Raw genomic sequence first — 19,281 nt, 5'->3', positions numbered from 1 at the left:
TGAATCGGAGGTGTGTGAACATGTCCTACCATTGAGAGCTAAGTGTGTGAACACGATTTGGTAAAGGTAGCGGTGAGAGGCCATGTAGGAGTACATGGTGGGTTGTCTCATTGCAGCCGTCCTCAGGAACTGAGTTCTGTGTTTGTGATCCATGAACAGCTACTACCACACATTGGGATCCTTAATTGACTCTCTCGACTTATTAATCAACATGATCTCTGTCCAGGAGTTGCAACTAGTTTCTGGTGTTTGTAGGTAGTGTTAGTAGTCTACCAAGTGGCACCCGGTACAGGTGGGCTTGGGACAGACTAGGCACAGTGGCCCGGTGTACCAAGTGGCACCCGGATGGTGGGCTTGGGAACCCTGCTCACATCGTTTGGGGCCGTGAGCGACACCCCGGCCGGATCTCCTCGCGGATGGAACCCGAATAGGCGATAAACCTGGACTAGAGACTTGTTTGGTTAGTCAGGTCGTGGCCGACTCCCTCGCCCGGCTTCCGCTTAAAGGTTGCCGAGGTACATGACGTGTACAGGGCGGTAAGTGGCGAGAGCGTGTGTGAAGAAGTACACCTCTGCAGGGTTATCATTATCTATTCGAATAGCCGGATTCCTCGGATATGGAAACTTGGACCCCTTGCATAGTTCATAGACAAGTGAAAGTGGATACTCTAAAATACGCAAGATAAGCGTGAGTGCTATGGATGGCGTTCTCGTAGGGAGACGGGAGCGGATCCATAGTGGTGTATTGATATGGTGAATATGTGGACTCGTGTGCGCCACCTCAAAGAGTTATTTGCAGTCGTAGTTTAGGATAGCCACCGAGTCAAAGCTGGCTTGCTGCAGTCAAACTCCACCATCCCCTTTGTTGATAATGATGCATATGTAGATAGATCTGATGTAAGTCTTGCTGGGTACATTTGTACTCACGTTGCTTAATTTATGTTTTGCAGAGAGACTTCAGTCTCACTAGTAGTTCCACGTGGACTTCGACGTTTAGCTTGTTACCTCAGCTACGATCTTGTGCCTCGGCAGGATCTGATAGATAGTCAGGCTTCTCAGCCTTTTTCATTTATAGTTGTCTGTACTCAGACATGTTAAGCTTCCGATTGTGCTTTGACTTGTATGCTCTGATTGTTGGGTCATGAGACCCATGTTTGTAATTTCTCGCTCCTCGGAGCCTATTGAAATAAATACTTGAGTCGTAGTGTCATGTTGTGATGCCATGTTGTGTTTGCACATATCGAGCATATTGTGTGTATGTTATTGAAATGCTTGGTATGTGTGGGATCTCGCTATCTAGTTGTTTATCCTTAGTAGCCTCTCTTACCGGGAAATGTCTCCTAGTGTTTCCACTGAGCCATGGTAGCTTGCTACTACTCCGGAACACTTAGGCTGGCCGGCATGTGTCCTTCTTCGTTCCTGTGTCTGTCCCTTCGGGGAAATGTCACACGATGAATACCGGAGTCCTACTAGCCCGCTACAGCCCGGTTCACCGGAGTCCTGCTAGCCCAGTGCTACAGCCTGGATTCACTCGCTGATGACCGACACGTTCGATGCTGGGTCATGGATGCCTGTCCCTGTAAGTTTGTGCCACTTTGGGTTTACGACTAGCCATGTCAGCCCGGGCTCCTTATCATATGGATGCTAGCGACACTGTCATATACGTGTGCCAAAAGGCGCAAACGGTCCCGGGTAAAGGTAAGGCGACACTCGTGGGAATACCGTGCGTGAGGCCGCAAAGTGATTTGAGGTGTTACATGCTAGATCGATGTGGCATTGAGTCGGGGTCCTGACATCTCACGTCTGACTGAAATTACTAACCTCCCCCTATTGATAGCAGGGGAAATCGGGCCAATAGTATGTAAATTGTCAAGGGTATAATTTTCATCTCGCAAACACTGGCTTCGGGCAGCCGATAAAAGAGAGTGAGTGTTTTGCCGCTTCCTTCAAAATTTGGGAAAATTAGCATTCACATTTACCCTGGCCCTCGCAACTAAATTCAAATCCAATTTGTATTCGATTACGAATATCCATACATCATTCTACGTTTTCTTATTTATATCTTAAAACCACAACAAAGATTTATTCCACCTTTATATATGAAATATGATTTAAATGTCATGATCTTCGAATTCAGTAGGTTGGATACACTTTGAGTCAAACAGTTATTCATTTTGAATGGACAAACTTTTTTAAGTCATGCAAATATTTTGTTACATTGTATGAGTATTTTTTTTAAATGGCATGCACACTTTTTGAATATCATAAACTTTTTTTGTACGCTTGATTAACATTTTTAGTACACTTTTAGCATTTTTTAATATTATATAAAATACTTTAGAAATAAAATTATATTAAATAATAAATGTAAAAAATAAAACAAAAATGTGATGAAAAAAGGAAACACATGTATAACATCAGTGTGACGTCAGCAGGCGCGGTCACTGGGCTGGCCCAGCTGCGGGCCCGCGAAACGAACCGCTGCGGGCTGCACATAGCCGCGCCCCCAACCAAACACTATCGAGGCAGTTTGCAGGGAGGACGCCAATCAATCCCTGCGCGTTGCTTAAAAAAAAAGTCCCTGAGCAAATCTCTCTTCCGGGGCGAGCTCTCCCGAACAGCCTAGGGTTTGCCGCCGCCGGCGTCGTCAGGCGCGTCCTACCCCGGCGCCTGACCTGCTCCTTCGCCCCTAGTCCACGTCGACGCCGTACTCTTACAGTCCATCGTCCTCCGCCCCTGGGAACTTGTCGACCTCCACGCCGTGATCCCGAGCCTGTGCTCCTCCGCCCTTGCACAGCGGTCTACGGAGCGCTCATCCCTCCCGTTCTCTACTAGATGTCTTTTACGTTTTTTTTTTCTGTTCATGTGATGAAACCATGTATAGATCTGAGATTATATGGAGGTGGGAATGCATGTGTGCATGATCTTATGTACTCCCTCCGTTCCTAAATATTTGTCTTTCTAGTGATTTCAAAAAGTGACTACATACGGAGCAAAATTAGTGAATCTACACTCTAAAATATTTCTATATACATCCGTATGTGGTAGTCATTTGAAATCTCTAAAAAGACAAATATTTAGGAACGGAGGGAGTATATGTGATGATTGATTATATGTAATTTTTTACCAATGATGTTATACTCTTAGCTGGTTGCATTTGCGCGGAAAGTTTAGTACCAATGGTGATGCTATTCTTTCATAAAATTACATTTCTGTTGATTCATATCACACTAAGCTGTTTATGCAAAGAAGAAATGGAAAACCACAATAGACCATTAGTTTTGATGTTTGCTGTTACATCTAAGCTTCTGCTGTGAATTTACTTGTAGGGCCGAGATGTCTGGTGAACGCAAACAATTGGAACTTCATACACGGCTTACTAAAACGGTGGTCGAAATAAATGGTGATTGCCCTGATCCAACTCCGGAAGATGAAAATAAAAGAAAATACTTCCCCATGATTGGTACAATTGTTGTGGCGGCACCAGACTTCTGCTTCGTGGTAGTGAAAAGTTCTTTAATAGAAAAACATGGAATTTACACAATTAATCGTGATGGAAAGTATTAACATTAAAGCCGAAGACTTTATTTTATCAATTGGAACTTTGGCTGGGTTCTATCTTTATCACAACCAGTTACCATATGATATCAAGAAGGTGGAAGCTGTTGAATTTGGTGAAGAAGTTGAATTGTTTGATGTAGTTTATCTTTGTGACTTAACATTTGGACTTACTAAGCTGTCCTTTGACCTCACAGATGGTCATGTCATGTAAGTTTCTTTTCTTAAAAAGTTTCATGTTGTTTTCTCCTAAAATGTTTTGTGGATCCTTTTGTGTTTCCAATTTATAAATGTATTTCTTGGTCCAGGGATACAGAGGAAGTCAATTTTGTCCATAATTGTGCTCAAAGCTTGCACACTGGCCAAGGTGCACCTGTTTTTTCTGGAAAGGGTAAACTTGTCGGCCTATGTATTCTGAACATACAAGGCCCATCCATTGCTCTCACTGTGACCCAAATAAAACAGAATCTGATGAGGATATACAAAACTAAGGTATGTAATACGAATAACATTGTTTACACTTACCCTTATTTATTTCTAATACAAATATATTTCTCAATTTCACATTGTGGTTCTCTTTGTTTGCAGACACTCGAGAAGTTTTTTGAAGAAGTACGGGCATCAGCAGGAAATGCCAAGGCGCCAGCTTCAGCGATGGTATGATTCCCCTATCTCTCCCTCCTATTTGTTTCTGTTCGATTTTGACATCTCTCTCCTTCAATCGACCGAAGCTTGCTTTGTGACGCTTTGAGCTAGGGTTTAGGCTGCGAGTACACTCATGTAGCATGGTTTGTTATGGGGCTCTATCCTGAGCTCCTCTGTGGATCAGGTTTTATTAGGCATTGCTACTGATTTCCATTTCTTTTGTATTCGGTGGCTGGAATTTTCGTGTCAGGATGTTGATTGATTGGACAGATGGAAGGTTAGGTTTTGACTTTTTTAGAGTTTGAGCATAAATAGAAAACACTTTTAACAAATCATTACATGGAGGAGATGGCTTGGTGCTTATCATCTCCAAATAGGCTATTAAGGGCTTATAGGAAAATGAAAGACTGCGTGAACTAGGTCCTGGAGACGTTTGTAGTTGTGTCATAGATAGACTATCATCAGGTACCATGTTCTGCATTGATGGAAATGCTAATTATGTCGTGTAGCTGCGTGTGAAAAATATATGCTATGTTTTCGGAGGAACTTGCAGTTAATTATCTGTTTGCATCTTGATTTTTGATTAGTCAGGAACCACACTTGTCCACCTTTGTTCCTTTGGTTATGTGGTTTACTCCCTCCGTCTCTATTTACTTGGCATGCAGATATTTGACCAACAAAACATAGGCTATAATGTCACAAAGATTATACTGTTAAATTCGTATTAATATGTAGTTTCCAGTGCTATACTTTTTATGACATAGATACTTAATATATAATGGGTTAAAGTTACGGTCAAAGTTTAGTCATGGAAAACGAGGGCGCCATGTAGTTAGGGATGGAGGGGGTAGCTTTTTTTACATTGGTGCATTGATTCTAGTACTGCTGCAGCTAGCTAGAGTGCATCGATTCTGGTACTCGTCACACAAAGAATCTCTGAAATTAGCTAATCGAACAACACCATCACAAGTAGATCAAAATTTTCATGTAGACCTAGCTAGATACAGCCCTCATAATAATTTGCAAAGAACCAAAGAATTGGCTAGTCCACACTCTAGCTAATTATGCAAGAACACAATCAGAAGTAGAAATTTCTCACTGAAATTGCGAAGGCTAAAGGAGCATTTGGTTCAAATCTTGTTAAGTGCTGCTTCCAAGGCTAAGGCAGGAGGTGCAGAAGAGACATATGTAGAAGGGAGAGTAAGGTGTAGTGCTACTACTTGTTGGCCAGCGTCCAGCTACAGTGACATCATATCTATCCTGCTTCCCCCAAACATGCAGGGAGTCCATATTGTAGACTATTTTCTTGAGTGAGTGAGGAGGGAGCTCTGAAAATAATCTATTTTCTTGCATCTTACTGCGAGGCTACCCCTTCAAAAAATTCTCACTGTCGGTGTGCTAGGAGCCTATGACAGTGGTTTTGACTTTATTTTTGGTTGTCATAATAATAAGCACCCTTACCACATAACACTTCATATGCACTTGGGCTTGCTATTTCTTGCTTAGTTTCTGCCGCCATACCAATCACTATCTGGTGTCTGCTTTGGATCCACAAAGAGATCAGATGAAATGAATAGCAAGAGGAAATCATGCTTACACTTCTCTTTGAAAATTGTAGGTACAGCCTGAAGAGTGAAGAGCAAAACGCCAAAAAGCAGGAGTTCTAGATGAGACAATGAATGGAGAGGGTGGCGCAGCTTAAATCAGTTATTCCTTAGCATGCTTGTCTACTCAGATATTTATGATACTGCATTCTATCGACAACCATCTATTTCATTATATATATATTTTTTGTCTGTACCTAGTATTATTTCTTGCAACCATGATCAATGGCTTTGCTGGATGGGATTGAAAAAGAATGTGCTGGACCGATAATTCGACATGCATGGTATTGTTTTATCTAGAGGTAAATACACCACAAGTGCCTAAACTTGTTCGGCGCGTTCAGTTTAGTGCCTCAAGTTGCAAAATATGTAAAAGTGGTGCCATAACTTGTCCAAATGGTGTATATACGGTGCCTTCGCTCGTACGCCGCCGCGTGGGTGGCTTGAAAGCTGGCGTATGTCCCACATGTCAGTGGGTGTGAGCGTGGGCAAAGCTGGGTGTTGTGGTTATTTTGTATAAAACCACTTGGGATTCAATTAATTATCCCAAGAAGTCCCTCCAACAGCGAGAAGTGATTGTGTGTTATGTTTGCGCATAGGTACCTCGAAGGCTGTGGCCTTTCATTCTAACTCCCCGCCGCTTTGTTTCCTCGTCTCTGCTTTCTCTTTCGCACGATTCGCGATCAATCCGAGGCTGCGATGGCGGAGGTCCTGTGGCACCGCAATCGGCGTCGGAGGCGATGGACGACCCGCGTCGTCGTCTTACAGACGAAGCAACTCCTTCGTATGGTAACTCACACCCTCCCTGTTTTCATGCATGATGAGTATCTCTTCCTCGTCCATGACATCGTGTAGGGTTTGCCGGAGTGAGAGTAATTTTCTGGCGTGCTTGATCTTCATCTTTCGTCCATGTCATGCGAGATATTGTGTATGTGGACTGTTGCGGAGTAGATATGGGCACATTGTTCCTGAGTTTTGCTAGGGTTTATTTGGGGGTTTTGGAAGTAGGCGCCTCTTCCTGTCAAAGTAGTTGGTTATGCTTGTGTGCGCAACAAATTATCCTATAATATTGCTCAGATGTGATCATTTGCCTTGTTCGTCATTTCTGCTCAAATCTGGAGATTGTTCGAACTGAAAAATTAGAAAGATTTGTAACTGAATTTTGGGTACAGATGAAGTTAACTGAATTTTGGTGACACCTGATTGTATAGTTAACTGAATTTTCATGATAGGTGATGTACTGAATGTGTGCGCTGCACTGAACTGATATATGTGCTGAGTGTGTGCAAGTGCAATGCATTAGAGATGTAGGACTGTGTGCAGTGTATGTAAAGTAGATAACTAAGTTGTTCTTCATAGTTAACTGATATTTTGTTGTATTGAATAGTACAGATCACCGAATATTGGTGCAACATAGTCATCTGAACATTTCTGCAATATAGTCATATAGATCACTGAATATTGCTGCAGATGATCTTCATGATTTCCTCTCCCTTTGATTTGCACTTATAGATCACATATAGTGTTAGTTCATGAATGAACTTCTGCTGCATTATAGTTCATGAATGAACTGCTGCTTTTGTTGGGGTTTCAAAGACAACATAGACCCTTTTATTTTGGGAATTAGGGGAATTAGCCATCAGAGGGATATACACTTCTAGGGGATTTTTGCGACATTTAATTAAAGGGCAGGGGTTCCTTGTAAAAAGACAGCACGCACAGCTCACAGTGCGCCCGCAGCCACTGACGCACTGTAGCCCGTCTTCAAGCTGTGGCCAGTGGAAAAGCATAGACGGGGACTCGCAGGTTATCATCTCGACACTATTTGATCTCGCGTCTTTTGTTTATTTGGGTATTACCGAATGAGCTGACGTCTCTTCACCTTCTTCATACATTAGCATGTCGACTTTTTGGGGGGAGAGTTCTGGATCGGGGTGCTCAAGCCTCAAGGGGGTCATGGAGTTCAATGTTTCCCGATTCGATGGTTTTTGGTAGCCAGTGTTCATTGCAGTGCTTGCAGACACAACACTCATTTTTATGGCACTTGTGATTAATTAGGTCCCCAGACCTCCGGTAATGTGTCACTCATGAATAGCCATAGCCCACAATGCTGACACATGCAAACATGAAGTTTCTGCACCCGAGCTCATATGCACCCTCGTGAACAATAAGAAACAACTGAAATTTTTGAAGACAAACTTTGAGGAGTTCTAAACATGCGTGCTAAGAAACATTCCAAAAAATGCTACCGTAAAAAAAATGCTACCGTAAACGGGAACATGAAGTGTCAATTTTGTTTTTTTACGGAAGCATTTTCGGAATGTTGTTTCTTCATGAAATTTAGCACGCATATTCAGAATTCGTCAAAGTTTGTCTCCAAAAAGTTTCAGACTTTCTTGTTTTTTAACTTTTTTTTGATTTTACTGTTTACGAGGGTGCATCTGAGCTCGGGTGCACAAGGGTACTTTCGGTATTAATCTGCATTGATTGCAAATAGGGTGCGAGATTCTCTCGCACAAACAAAGAAATGGTCCAAAAGAAAGGAAAACAGTTTTATTCTCCATTACACCACAAAATAAAATTGAACTTCTCCCCCGTCCAAATCATGGTACTGTTCATGTCCTCTGAGTCCAGGCACCAAATCGCCGCTCTCTCCAGATTGAATTATCGGTGGAGGAGCTTCTTCCTTAGAGAGAAGATACGGTTGGGGGAGTGGTAGGAAGCCTGACGTGAGCCACGTGAGGTTGGAGAGGAAAAGATCAGTAGTTGTTTTTAATCATTTTCCAAAGAAATTTACTTTAGGGCAGCTGTTGAAGATGTAGAACTTTTTGGTGCCAAAAAGAAAATCACTTTTTGCTGCCCTAAATTTTACTCCAAGCACTTTTCTGTGCTGACTATTTTGTTTGTAGTATGGGACAACAATGTGTATCTGAGATACAATGGGATTGGCAGAAATGAACACATAACTAAACAAGGATTTAGCTTAGGATTCTTTAAGCACATAGGCTACAATTAAGTGCAAATGTCTCAGAATATGTAGCAGTCTCGACTTCACAAGGACTAACAAGCAAAAAGAAAAAACAAGCGGGGTCCATACTTCATAGAGTGGGGCGACAACAACCAACAAATAGTCTCAACACAAAACCGGAGACGGAGAATATGCATCCTTTTTGTTATCAAAGTACTCATCTCCGAACAAACCATACGGTATAGAGTAGAAAGCTGGTATATAATAACGATCACTTGGTTCAGACCAACTGTCATTCGACATGCTACAAAATCAAAAAGAAAAAAATAATGTTAATATCAATAACTGAATCAGATTAATCAACGAGGGGTCGACTTAATGGGGTCTTAATGTTATCACAAAAAAGTACACGTCTCCGAACAAACCATACTGTAGAGTAGGAAGTTTTTTCTTTTTGAGGGAAAAAAACATTGTCTTGGTTTTAAGCTCACAGCTCTAGGCCCGTGGGAACATATAGCATTAACAAAAGTATCATAGAAAACCTTATGGGGTTTTCAAATTAAGCACTATGGATTTTCGGAATGAGCTCTAAAATTTCAGATATTGTTCCTTCATTTCCTTATAAAGCATTCAAAGCAACATTACTCCCCCTTGGTCCCTCTACTTTAATCATCATTTAGGCCTCATTTGGTTATTCAATCTTGTAATTGAATTCAAGCAAACTATCATAAGTGAGATGACATGTATCTCAGTTCCTATGGAAAGATGTCACTAGGATAGGAAAATTTTCATTGGGTCTAGAGTAATGTTTTCTTTCCTTTGAAAATGTGAAGTACTGATTCCTATCCTACATAGGAATAGGAACCTATTCTTACAAAGTAAAGGGCTCCAAAGGAAAAAAAATCCCTACAAAATTCCTACCCTTTAGAATTCTTACAAAATTCCTCTAAACCAAAAGAGGCCTTAAATTTCCTAGACTTGTTCCGTAGATCACTCAAATACCTCAATTGATTAATTCTTGACTACTTAATCCTGTAGGATTTCTAGCATCTGATTCATAGGATTTCACTAACCATGGCATCTGATTCCATGTTCTTACCTATTCTTGCGTTCTCAAGTTCCTACATAGGAGGCTAATAGGAGTAGAAACATTGATAAGCCCATGGAATCATAGCCTCAGTAAGCTGCAGATCAGAACTTGAGCCTTCGGGCTACTATATATCCAAGCAAGATATGCCTACTTAATGTTGGGAATCTTGGGATGGTAAAGAGCGTGGAAAATTGTGAAGACTGCGGATGTTGTTGGAACAGAAACCATGTACAACATGTAAATCTCAGGGCATCAAAAAGAGCTTCCTCAAATCTCAACATTATACCATTACAAAAAATGTTAAGACATACCATTGTTCATCAAAATATCCCAAGACTTCCTGAATTTTTTCCCTCGGTAGGTATGGAGTTTCTTCATCATGGAAGAAATTCATGCCAATCAAATTCCCACAAGCATCAATAAGAGGCCCTCCAATCCCAGCCTATAGAACAAAGAAAGACATAAGTGACACCAGAAAAAGGGGATGCAAAAAAATGGTAATGCATAATTAATACACAGATTCAATGATGCATTGATCATATTTCTAATACAAATAATTATTTTGCAACATGCGAAACATACAAGCAGGCAAAATATACATATACCTAGGTGATTTTACAAGTGGAAATCCCAAGCTCTTCGCAAGCAAGTTTGCTTTTTCTGTCAATTAACACCCCTCTTGAGGCCATTAATTTTGGACGTTCAAAGAGACGCCCTACAGCTAAAACCTCAATATTAGGGGTGAAAGAAATACGCTCTTCCACATCCACTGCACAAGAACTGTAGGAACCCATGATCTCAACAACTGCAACATTATAGCGTAGATCATAATGTTTCAATGTCCCCGTGACATGTTGTTTATTATTAAGGTGCACTTCAATCTGCAATGATAAGGTTAAACCAGTGTCATAAACGGACAAACAAAAGGCACAAACAATGATGCGCATTGCCAATACCAACCCGCAAGTTATCATCAATCTTGTTTCCATCGCCAGAAGTTTTAACCAAACTTGCTGTAGTAAGGATTCTCACGGGATTACAGTTTATATATACGCCTGTGCAAGCAAAACACCTTGAATTTCCTGCACACATCATAATTTGGTCAATAATAATCGGGGAAACAAGGAAAAACAAAAGCGAGAATACGACGAACAAAAATCACCATTGAATGAAGCAAGTGAGACGACACATTCAGACATAGTTAAAGCAACATTTTCACTGAGTGTGCTCCAGGTATTGTCCTCAAATTCCTCTTCAAAAGAGTTAATCACATGCGTACCATCTGTTTAAAGAAACGACATGTCAGTTGAAAATTAAGTGGTTGCAACAATGAAGGGGTACTCAGAAAATTAATGGAAAATAATGGGCATATGATAATATTAATTACCAACGAATGAAGCAAGGGAGACAAAACTTTCTGATAGTTCTGACTCAATCTGTTTGGTGCGTTCACTCGAGGAACTTTGACAGGATTTAACCAAGTTACCAAATCCATCTTCAAATGTAATATCTGGATGGATAGGTCCTAGTTAATTAAAGAAACATGGTACAGGTAAACAATTGTGAGTGCTACAACAGTTTGGCTGTGTAAAAATACTTGCAGGGGCAATAGAAGTATGAAGACTCACGTTGCATAAGTTTTGTTCTGCTAGCATTTTGCTTTTTGTTAAAGCAACCTATGTTCTTGCCTCTTCGCTTGCGCATGCTTTTCTGCATCTTCCCAACCCTGGAGTCGATGAAACAATGTCATTTACAACAAGTAGAGCATGGTTGTAAAAACCATTAGACATCAAACACCTCAACTAACCTAAAAAGAGAGTGAGAAACTAGCTGAGATGACAGCAAGAAAACAGATTTGCTAGCGATAAGGCATTAAGATAATACAAAAATCTAAGGGGCTGCTTGCATCCTTTGGCCAAACAGAAATAGCCCACCTAGCCTTGATGGGCTAGCTTTCTGCCAAAAGCAAGGAACCGTCATGGCAAGGCGTGCAGGTGCTGCAGGCAGTGTGGGGGTGAGTGAAAAGCTAGCAGTGACCATAGCAGCTTTCATACTCCTTTTACAGCTAAAACATCAGCTCTAATGACTGATTTTTCTGTTGACCTGCTTTGCGTGTCCTGTTTTTTCCTACAATTTTTTAATCTCCTCTTCTCTTGTCAGTACTGTGCATATTTTGATCAGAGACTTGTACTTTTGAAAAAAATTCAATGACACTAATCAAATCACTTGATGTACTACGATTTTTGTTAAGAAAACAGATTTCTGTTGTTGCCTGTCATGTTTTTTCCTTTTTGAATCCCCTCTTCTCTTGTACTAAGCACTGCACATATTTTGATCAAAGACTTCAAAGCACTTAATAAGCAGAATAATAGATACATAGATATGTCTATACGGAAGCTGTTATACGCAAATCAATAATTGAGCCAGTCGAGGGAAGTTGGTAACCTCAACCTCATGGCAAAGTGATGAATGTATCTCGTCAAGTTAAAATCCAAACGAAGAACAATGAAAATCTTTGCCATCGGGAGCAAGGGGACCAAACCAATAATATGCCTTGCCTCGAAACCCTAGCTCGGCTGGGCTAGTTTGCCCATCCTAACTATAGGCAAGGCTCGATAAGATAACCGAGCTTATAAGTCACCTAAATTTTCATTAAGGCTTTTAGGGTTAGGAAATTTAGAGTTTGGGGGTAGGGGTTACCTTCCTCCGGCTGGTTGACCACCGGTGGCAGCGGGCATCGGGCGGCACGGGAGTGCGGCGTGGGCGCCGCCAGCAGCACTGGTAGAAGAACGGCGGGGGGCTGGATCCGGGCGGGGGCGCCTCATGAACGTCCCGTATAAGAAGGGGCAGTGGAGAGGAAAGGAGTCGAAATCGAGGCGGAGGCGGAGGCGGCGGAGGGGGAGGGGGTGATTGATCTCTCTCTCTCTCTCTCTCAAATGCTCGAAGACCCGCACCTGCACCTGGCCGGCCCGGCCCGGCCCAAGTCTAAACTTGCCTGGCACGGCATATTTACTTTCGGTTTACTTGGAAAACCCTATTTGCCGCTCTCTGCGGCGAATTGTCTGGGTTTTGCACAGGGGCAAGTACGAGAGCGACGATAATTGGGCCGACCCACTTCAAGCTTTACACGGTGCAGCCAACGGTTTTGTGAATCTTCTAGTAGGTTCCCTGAACCGAGTTTTTCCTGTGCTGTTTCCATTCGGGTTTTCTCGGTTTTTTTACTTTGTTTTTTCGTTTTTTCTTTTTTATGCTTCATTTTCTGTTCCTGTTTATCTTTTCTTTTATTTTACTTTCTTCATTTACCTTTTTCCCTTTTTTTCGTTTTTCAATATATGTTCAGAAATTTCAAAAAGTTCAAAATATGTCCTAAATTTCACAAAATGTTCCTATTTTCAGTTTTTGTTCGGAAATAAAAAAAATCAAAATTTTTCGTTTATTTTGATTTTCTGTTACTTTTTATTTCCTTTTCCTTTTTCGTATTATTTCTAAAAAATCCTGTATTTTGACAATCTTTCATTATTTATAAAACAATCCGTATTTTACAAAAAATTGGGAGTTTCAAAATATGTTCATGTTTCCAAACATTGTTCAGGTTTTCAAATTGATTCTGCAGTTTTAAAAAATGTTCGTCTTTTCAGAAAAAAATTGTTTTTCCAAAAATTGTTCTCTATTTCGAAAAATGTTTGGGTTTCCAAAAATTGTTCATGTTTCCAAGTTTGTTCTGCGGTTTAAAAAATGTTCATATTTCAAAAAACTTTTGTGTTTCCAAAAATTGTTCGCAAATTTCAAAAATTGTTCTCGTACTAAAAAATGTTCGTGTCTTAAAAAATTATTCATGTTTCCAAATTTGTTCCACAGTTAAAAAAATGTTCGTGTTTTCAAAAAACTTTGGTGTTTCCTAAAATTGTTTCTGTTTGCAAAAAATGTTCACATTTTATTTTTTTTGTTTGGCAGTTTTAACAAATGTTCTTGTCTAATAGTTTTGTTAAGAGTTTCAAAATAGTTTTCCTGTTTTCAAATAAAAGTCCATATGTTCCCATATTTTTTGGTGATTTTCAAAAATTGTTCGCATTTTTAGAAAATGTTTGTGTTTTTGTCAAAATTTGTTTTTTTAAAGTGATCATGTTTCATAAAACATTCTTTTTTAAGCAAATCGGATTTCTTTAAACGTGAACAATTTTTAGAATCCTGAACATTTTTAGAAATATACGGATTATTTTTGAAAATGTAACATTTTTCTCTTATTTGTGAGCTAGCGTCAGTGTAGAGAGCATGTTTTGGAATTTCGAACAAAAAAATCAAAAACGAAAGAAAAAAGAAAAAGAAAAATGTTGGATCCGCGTTGCTTTTTGGTTCTTATAGAGTTGCGTTGTTGTTTAATCATTCAGTGTGGTTGTTTCTTCTGGCTAGCAGAACATTGCGTGAAGCTGGAGGTCTCTGGTTCGATCTCTCGTAGCACTGGACTTTTGTTAGGAGCGGGTGTAAGGTGAGAAGGTACGCCAACACGGAATATATCCTATATGACGCTTGTTGCGGCAAACTGTCGCTATAAGAAATTACACTTAAAAAAATCAATATAGCAACCAATTTCGGGTTCGCTACAGTAATTGGTTCCTATTCGATACAACACACAAGTCATATGTTAGTACTTTAACTCGTGCGTTGCTCATCAGCTAGCTAATCTAGTCTAGCGTAGTGGGTAAGTTTGTGCGGTCCCAAGCAGTTGGTCGCCAGTTCGAATCCTTGCCGTGCCTGCATTTTATTTTTGCCATCTCTTTCGACCCGCGGTGCAGCTTCATGGGCCGGCCCAGTCAAGCTGCCCCTGTGCGTGGCACCGCCAATTTTGACGCAAAGAGCGTCAAATAGGGGCTCCCCATTTACTTACTTAACGGGTTGTGCCATGCTCTTTTAGTATATGGGCTGGCTCGTGGCACGTTCGGCCACCGTGGGCCCTCATGCTTTTGGGCCTATATGGTTGTTTTTGGGTCTATTCTAATATCTATACCTATACCGAAAATTTCGGGGAGGGTGGGCGTAAAAACTGACAAGCCGAACATTGAACCGAAGCCGAAACCAAAAAAATAAAAAAATTTACTGCCGATGCCTGTGTGATCGACTGCGTCGACGACGACCCTTCTTCCCTTTCAGCGGAGCTTCAAGGCAAGCCCGCCTTTGATCATTTCGATATTGCCCATTCCATTCTCTCATGCTTGCATTGGATTTTGCTACTGTAATTGATTGCTCCTATTGTGATGCATAGCCTGCTTTCGTAACCTTCTTATCCTAAATTTCTTAGTATAGGTTGGTTAGTGATCCATCAGTTACCCCCACCTTGTCCTTGTTGTCCTTGCTTCATCATCGATGACTCGATCAACGTGATCGACGACCAGAGCCCTACACCTCACATCGCATCACACCCCTTTTTGTTGCTCCACTCTGCAGAGCTACTATCGAGTGCCAAGGGTGATACCTCGTAACGCACTCCTGATGATAATTCTGTAGTGTAGCTATTCGGTCGTGGTCATCGAGGGTGGTTCCTCCTTGACCACTCCTGATATGACTCTGTCGTGCAACCTCTCAAGTGTGGACCTCGAGGGTGATTCCTCCCACGTTCACCTTGCTGATTACATCGAGTGGAATCCACCGAGGGTTATTCCTCGGGTTTCCCCCCTTGATGTTTTGGACACTTGGTTACCCGGACTTTACTTGAGACCATTATTGAAGTCGGGTCGGTCCTGAGGGGTACCCGCGAGCTGATGTAAAAGTCGGGTGGGCCCGTAGAGCACCCGCGAGTTTTCTACGAGGCACGGCCAAGCATTCTGGGCCATTGCCGTAAGTCCATGAGACGGGGCGACGGGGTCACATTATCGTGAGTCTCTGCTCGTCTCCGCGAGCCCCCAATGCACTAACATGTTTGGGTATTTGTTCTGAGTTTGCCTTTGGCCTTTACACACTAACCACCATGCGAGAGTAGTTATGGGCCTCGACGTCGCAGTATCAGCCGAAGCTTTGTTAGACGTCCAGTTCAACATTGTGGTCGGGCCGGATCGCGCCATCCAGGCAGAGGTGGTGCTAGTATCCCCTTGTGCACAACGACCCAGAGTGCAAAGGGCGATGGGCCCAAGACCCCTGAGCGCTTAGAATGTAGACTGGCGGGGACCTCTTTGCTGAGCCTAGGTAGGGCTGCGACATGTTGATCTTCCGAGGCTGGGCATTGACTCAGAAAAATGTGTCCGGCCAGAGTAATCAAGCGTGTTGGGTAACGTGGTGCACCCCTGCAGGGAAGTTATCTATTCGAATATTGTGTCCACGGTAGTGGACGTTCAGACTTGTATCCTGATCTATCACAACTAGAACTGGTTACTTGAGACATGACATGGATATATTGGCTCCGGGATTGCTTTCTCGCAGGGAGTCGAGAAAGGATCTCTGGGCGTTAATGTTACAACATGCTTGTTAATTAAAATGCTATTTTATACTCTTCTGAATGCTGCAAGATGCTTGGAGCTGCTTGAATATGCTAGTCTTTGATAGGCTAGGCCTTCCCCTCTATTCTGGCATTCGGCAGTTCAGTCCACAAATACATACCTTTCTTTGATACCAATGCATACTTAGTATAGATCTGATGCTGGCGAGTACTTTGGATGTGTACTCACGGTTGCTTTGCTACCCTTGCCCCCATTCTTTCCTCTTTCCGGTTGCTGCAACCAAATGGTGGATCCTAGGAGCAAGATGCCACCCCCGACGACTACTACTACTACCCCGAGGGTGCCTACTACTACGTGGAGCCCGCCGATGACCAGGAGTATTTAGGAGGTCCCAGGCAAGAGGCCTTTCCTCTTCGATCATTGTTGCTTTTGTGCTAGCCTTCTTAAGGCAGTCTTGTTTAACTTATGTCTGTACTTAGATATTGTTGCTTTCGCTGACTCTTCTGTATCGAGCTTTTGTATTTGAGCCCTCAAGGCCCCTGGCTTGTAATATAAAGCTTATATTATTTTAATTTGTGTCTAGAGTCGTGTTGTCATATCTTCCCGTGAGTCCCTGATCTTGATCATACACATTTGCGTGTATGATTAGTGTACTGTCGAATCGGGGGCGTCACAAACATATTCAAGAATTTTTCAATTGTGTTGGAAATTTGACTCTTGATGATACCCCTATACTTAAAAGAACTAAGTCTTATGTGGAAGCTATTTCAGCACTAGTTCTGAAACTTGAAAATAGATTTATCCGTACCCATCCTACCTTGGAAAGATTTTTTATGAGCTACCCGTTATAAAGGATCCTAAAGCTAAAAAGTTAGCTACCCTTGTTCTTATGAATGAATTTAAGTACATAGTATGGGAAGCTAGGGAAATTTTTAATTTTTATGGTATGAGCCGTGAAAAACTGGTGATAGATGAGATCCTTTATAATAGTGATTATATGTTGAGACATTTGCTCGGATATAATCAAAAAAATTATGAGAACCTTAAAAAGGAAATCCCCATTTTAGATATAATCCAACAAGTTTTCAATGATGTTAATCAACAATATTCTTGGATTGTGGCCGGAAATCAAAGGGGATACGTAGATGGGCAACTTGATAATGCTAAAATTTCTATGGATAATGCGTTTCAAGTTATTTTTGCAAAACCTCCTGACAAGAACACATCTATGGAAAATAAGAAGAAAGAGGATAAAACTTGAATCTATGCTATATGCCTAGCTAGAGGCATAAAACAATAGCGTTTGTTGGGAGGCAACCCAATGAATAAATTTTATTTTTGCGTTTTTCTTTCTGTTCTTCAGTATTTGCACAATTATGCTACTGCTTTGATTGTGTTTTTCATGTTTTAGTTAGTGTCTATGCCAAGTAAAGCCTTTGGGATTATGTTTGGTGATAGTTGATTTGATCTTGTTGGAAAACAGAAACTTTTGCGTCCAGTAAAATCATTTTCATAAATCATAGAAGCGACGAAAAATTCTGAAGGTTTTACACAAGATTGATATACAGATTTTCTAAGTTGTCCTAATTTTTCAGAATTTTTGGAGTTACATAAGTATGGTCGAAGTCCAGATTACTACAGACTATTCTGCTTTTGATATATTCTATTTTCATTGTGTTGTGTGCTTATTTTGATGAATCTATGGATTGTATCGGGGGGTATAAGCCATGGTAAAGTTGGAATACAGTAGATATAATGCAATAATGAAATATGAATGGGTTTGCAATAGTACTTAGAGTGGTGATTTGCTTTATTATACTGACGGATCTCACGAAGGTTTTGTTAAGTTTTGTGTGATTGAAGTTTTCAAGTTTTGGGTGAGATCACGATGGATGAAGGAATAAGGAGTGAAAAGAGCCTAAGAGCATCTCCAGCCGCGCCCCCAACACGGCCTCCCCAGGCGAATTTTTGCGTCAGCGTCGAAAAAATGACCCAGTCGCACCCCGAGGAGCCCGTTTTTCGCCGGCTTGGGCCGAAATCAGTTGGCGGACCTAGGCCGAACCCGACGCGCTCGGGCGCCCGGGGGCGAGTGTTTTGGCGTGAAACAGCCGCGGGCCCGCCGAGTCAGCGAGATGGCTGCTTCGTTGCCCTCATCGCCTGAGTTCCCACGGGAATCAATGCCAAGGCTGCCGCGCTGCCGTGCCGGTCAGCCTCCATTGATGCCTCACGGGCGGCGTAGTGAAGACGCCGCCGACGCGCGTCCCGCCCGCTCCCACCACGCGTCCTCCCGCATGCCGCCTCCCCCGCCACCCCGCTTCGGCTATAAAAGGCGCCCAGTGCCCACCGGTGAGCGCCACAGCCTCCCCTTCTCCCTCTCGCAAAAGCCTTCACCCCGCTGGCGAGCTCCCCCCCACTCCCCTCCCCATTGACGAGCAAAGCATGGCCGAGAGATTCCCAGGCGACGGCACAATGGCGAAAGGCTTCGGCCGCCGACACCTTCAGGAGCCGGAGGCACACCTTCTGTACGAGGCCGAGTACCCGACGCCCCCCGACATGCGTGTGTCGGGGGCGTGGAGATTGAGCGCCGGCGGCATCCTGGTGCCGCTGGCACCCGAAGGGGCGGCACGGCAGGAGGAGATCACCCGCGTCCGCTCCTCACTGACGGAGGAGCAGCGAAACCAGCCGAGGTACGCGCCCGACAGTAAAACGCTGTGGACGTTGTACTTCGAGCGCCGCCGCGAGGAGCAGATCACCTCTGTCAATGGCATCATCCCCCGCGGCCGCCTCAACTCCGAAGGACAGCACGAGTGGTGGGGCATCCCCGGCCGCACACTCGACGCCATCGTCGACCACATTGAGACCGGCAATGTGCCGCGGCTGGAGTACCCGACGCGGTCCTCCTTCTCTCGCCGTGGCGGCAGTTCCTGGATGCCGCATCAAATGGAGCCAGGGTCGTCCTCGTCGTCGGGCTCTGGCTCGCCGGCCCTCC

General features: G+C 42.6%; 2 protein-coding genes across 4 annotated transcripts; one reads left to right on the top strand and one right to left on the bottom strand.

Annotated features, from left to right (window-relative positions):
• Positions 1–2,547: 2,547 nt before the first annotated feature.
• On the top strand, positions 2,548–6,017 carry LOC123089484 (uncharacterized). Its single transcript, XM_044511156.1, has 4 exons — positions 2,548–3,767; positions 3,866–4,049; positions 4,146–4,214; positions 5,821–6,017. Exons 1-4 carry the CDS (start codon positions 3,529–3,531, stop codon positions 5,836–5,838), a joined length of 510 nt encoding a protein of 169 aa, XP_044367091.1. The 5' UTR covers positions 2,548–3,528; the 3' UTR covers positions 5,839–6,017.
• Positions 6,018–8,942: 2,925 nt separating this feature from the next.
• Positions 8,943–11,573, bottom strand: LOC123089482 (uncharacterized). Of its 3 annotated transcripts, none has more exons than XR_006442301.1 (6): positions 11,252–11,463; positions 11,027–11,146; positions 10,825–10,946; positions 10,470–10,745; positions 10,176–10,306; positions 8,943–9,078 (listed from the first exon to the last, which is right to left on the bottom strand). XR_006442301.1 is itself a non-coding variant. In XM_044511155.1 (6 exons), the coding sequence occupies exons 1-5, from the start codon at positions 11,566–11,568 to the stop codon at positions 10,470–10,472; spliced, it is 717 nt and encodes a 238-aa protein (XP_044367090.1). In that variant the 5' UTR covers positions 11,569–11,573; the 3' UTR covers positions 10,217–10,306. The 3 variants fall into 3 exon arrangements, 1 of the variants encoding a protein (XP_044367090.1); XR_006442300.1 differs by lacking the exon at positions 8,943–9,078 and adding an exon at positions 11,493–11,573 and having other exon boundaries at positions 10,217–10,306; positions 10,470–10,585; positions 11,252–11,374; XM_044511155.1 differs by lacking the exon at positions 8,943–9,078 and adding an exon at positions 11,493–11,573 and having other exon boundaries at positions 10,217–10,306; positions 11,252–11,374.
• Between the last annotated feature and the right edge of the window lie 7,708 nt (positions 11,574–19,281).

Source organism: Triticum aestivum, chromosome 4B (genome assembly GCF_018294505.1).
Source record: "Triticum aestivum cultivar Chinese Spring chromosome 4B, IWGSC CS RefSeq v2.1, whole genome shotgun sequence".
Lineage (NCBI taxonomy): Eukaryota > Viridiplantae > Streptophyta > Magnoliopsida > Poales > Poaceae > Triticum > Triticum aestivum.
Note: the sequence above shows the minus strand (reverse complement) of the source record. Positions and strands in the feature narration are given on the sequence as shown.